At 31.1% G+C, this 2,002-nt stretch overlaps 1 protein-coding gene across 1 annotated transcript; it reads right to left on the bottom strand.

Moving 5' to 3' along the window:
* Window positions 1-355: 355 nt before the first annotated feature.
* LOC124633999 lies at window positions 356-1,712 on the bottom strand. The gene has a single exon (XM_047169392.1). It carries the CDS (start codon window positions 1,598-1,600, stop codon window positions 356-358), a length of 1,245 nt encoding a protein of 414 aa, XP_047025348.1. The 5' UTR covers window positions 1,601-1,712.
* Between the last annotated feature and the right edge of the window lie 290 nt (window positions 1,713-2,002).

Raw genomic sequence — 2,002 nt, 5'->3', positions numbered from 1 at the left:
TTAAATATAGATGTATATCTTGAAATAAATATTATAAGTCTCAGCACAGAGTTCCTTTCTTCCTTTAATTGTTTTAACTTCAAATTAATATTAAGTGCAGTTACACTCATTCACACATCAAGTGCTTACCACTGTACTTTTTAAACACAATTACCTATTCTTGTGATTTGAATGGGACAATTACTATAGTAATTAAACTTGAATTAATTACGTAATTATAATCACACATACTTAGCTAATTTATAATGATAATTATGAATCACACAAATTGATCTCAAAAAGTATTAGAAATAAATACATAGGTATATGAATTACGTAAACTAACGTTTTGAATGGAAAAATAACCTTGGCATAATTAAATTAGATGAGATATTTGAATGATAACTATTAAATAGGTCGTGGCTACACTAATAAACTTCAAGATTAACGTGATATCGACAGTAAACATATCGTATATGTAAATATGTAATGGCCAGACTTCCACAAGTTCCATGAAAGCTTTGGCTTGCACTCTCATACTCCTAGGGAGATCATAGTCCATTACTATCTTGTTGACCAGAATCCTAGTCTTATTTCGTGCTCGTAGCAATCTTTCGCAGCCGAACGCTAGTGCGATTAGGTTGGATATTGTACTCATGCACCAAACTGCCATGTAAATCAAATCACTTGAATCCATTTCCTGAGATTGGTAGAAGGAAAGCGCCTGCCAAAATGTTATTAGTATAAACGCCAGCGAGTTGGTCAGAATCATCAGTAGACTAAAATTGTACACTTTGTTAATCATCATACAAGTTCTTCCAAGTATGTCATATATCGCCGCCAAGTCTCGTATCTTTACATTATTTTCCGAAGCACGTCCAATAAAATTCAACGTTTCTTTTGATTCTTTTTTTCTTTCCTTTACAATGAAAACTGTGATGTCCTTTTTGTCCTGTTCAGTAACAAAGGTATCCAAGAATTTGTTTACTACATTCAGTCTGTCAGTTACCATGGCAACACAATTAAAAAAAGATGCTAATTCAATTCTTTGAGTAAAAAACAAATTAAATGAGGTGAGTGTCATCACATATTCTTTGAGATCGCCTATAATTTCTAAGAAACAATTAAGAGTATGGATAGAAACCGCAATGAATACGAGTATATTCGTTCGTGAACGTGATTTTTTGTAAAAATCTTTAACAACGTCAACTTGCAATAACTGGTCTAACTTAGCAATCGTTGTAAATATACAAATATAAGCTTTCGAGCCGGATAGAAAGAAGGTAATAAATGAAGAGATGACGTAATGGATGAATGCACATATAGGGGGCACCAATATTATGTACGGATAGTCTGCAATAGGCATGATCAAAAATCTAAAAAACACTAAAGCATACACTATTATGCATAAAGAAGAGTAAATTTTCATTCCTGTTTTGGTTGGCTGAAGCTGTCCGTCACAAAAATTGTACTTAAACATTGCGAAGCAGTATTCTAACACAGTCACAGGTTTAACAGTATACATGACTTTCCGAATCTTGATTTTGCATTCATTTTCTTCTGAATACTCCATATTTTGTTTGTTTTCTTGACTTTTTTCTTCCGTCATATTATTCTCCATTATGGAGTAAAAGTATGTAGTTGTTTAGGCGTCGACTTATCGAAATATGATCGCTTTAAGTGAATTATTTCATCGAAGTTAATGTAAGTCAACAGTGTTGATGTTCCATTATGATTAACGGAAATGCTAAAACAAAGAAGAGCCTTCGTAAGTAAAAATTTTAATTTAATAACTTACGTCGTAAAGTAAACAGAAAAAGTGTTTAAATTACATGAAATATAAAAACAGTTTATTGTTCAGTTTGCATCATAAGAACAGATTAAAATTATTTTCGTTTTATTTTTTTGAAAATTGTTTTATTTATACACACAATAAATTATTTTAATATTCAAGTTTGTCGTAACTACTTTCATATTTTCTGTAGAATAAATACTAACTGCAACTGAAAGCAATAATACCAAA

Source organism: Helicoverpa zea, chromosome 10, assembly GCF_022581195.2.
Source record: "Helicoverpa zea isolate HzStark_Cry1AcR chromosome 10, ilHelZeax1.1, whole genome shotgun sequence".
NCBI classification, from domain to species: Eukaryota; Metazoa; Arthropoda; class Insecta; order Lepidoptera; family Noctuidae; genus Helicoverpa; species Helicoverpa zea.
The sequence above is the reverse complement of the archived record's forward strand: the minus strand, read 5'-3'. Positions and strand labels throughout refer to the sequence as shown.

Excerpts from the sequence above, each read along its gene's own strand:
- LOC124633999 (XM_047169392.1), bottom strand. The coding sequence starts at position 1,600 with ATGGAGAATAATATGACGGAAGAAAAAAGTCAAGAAAACAAACAAAAT.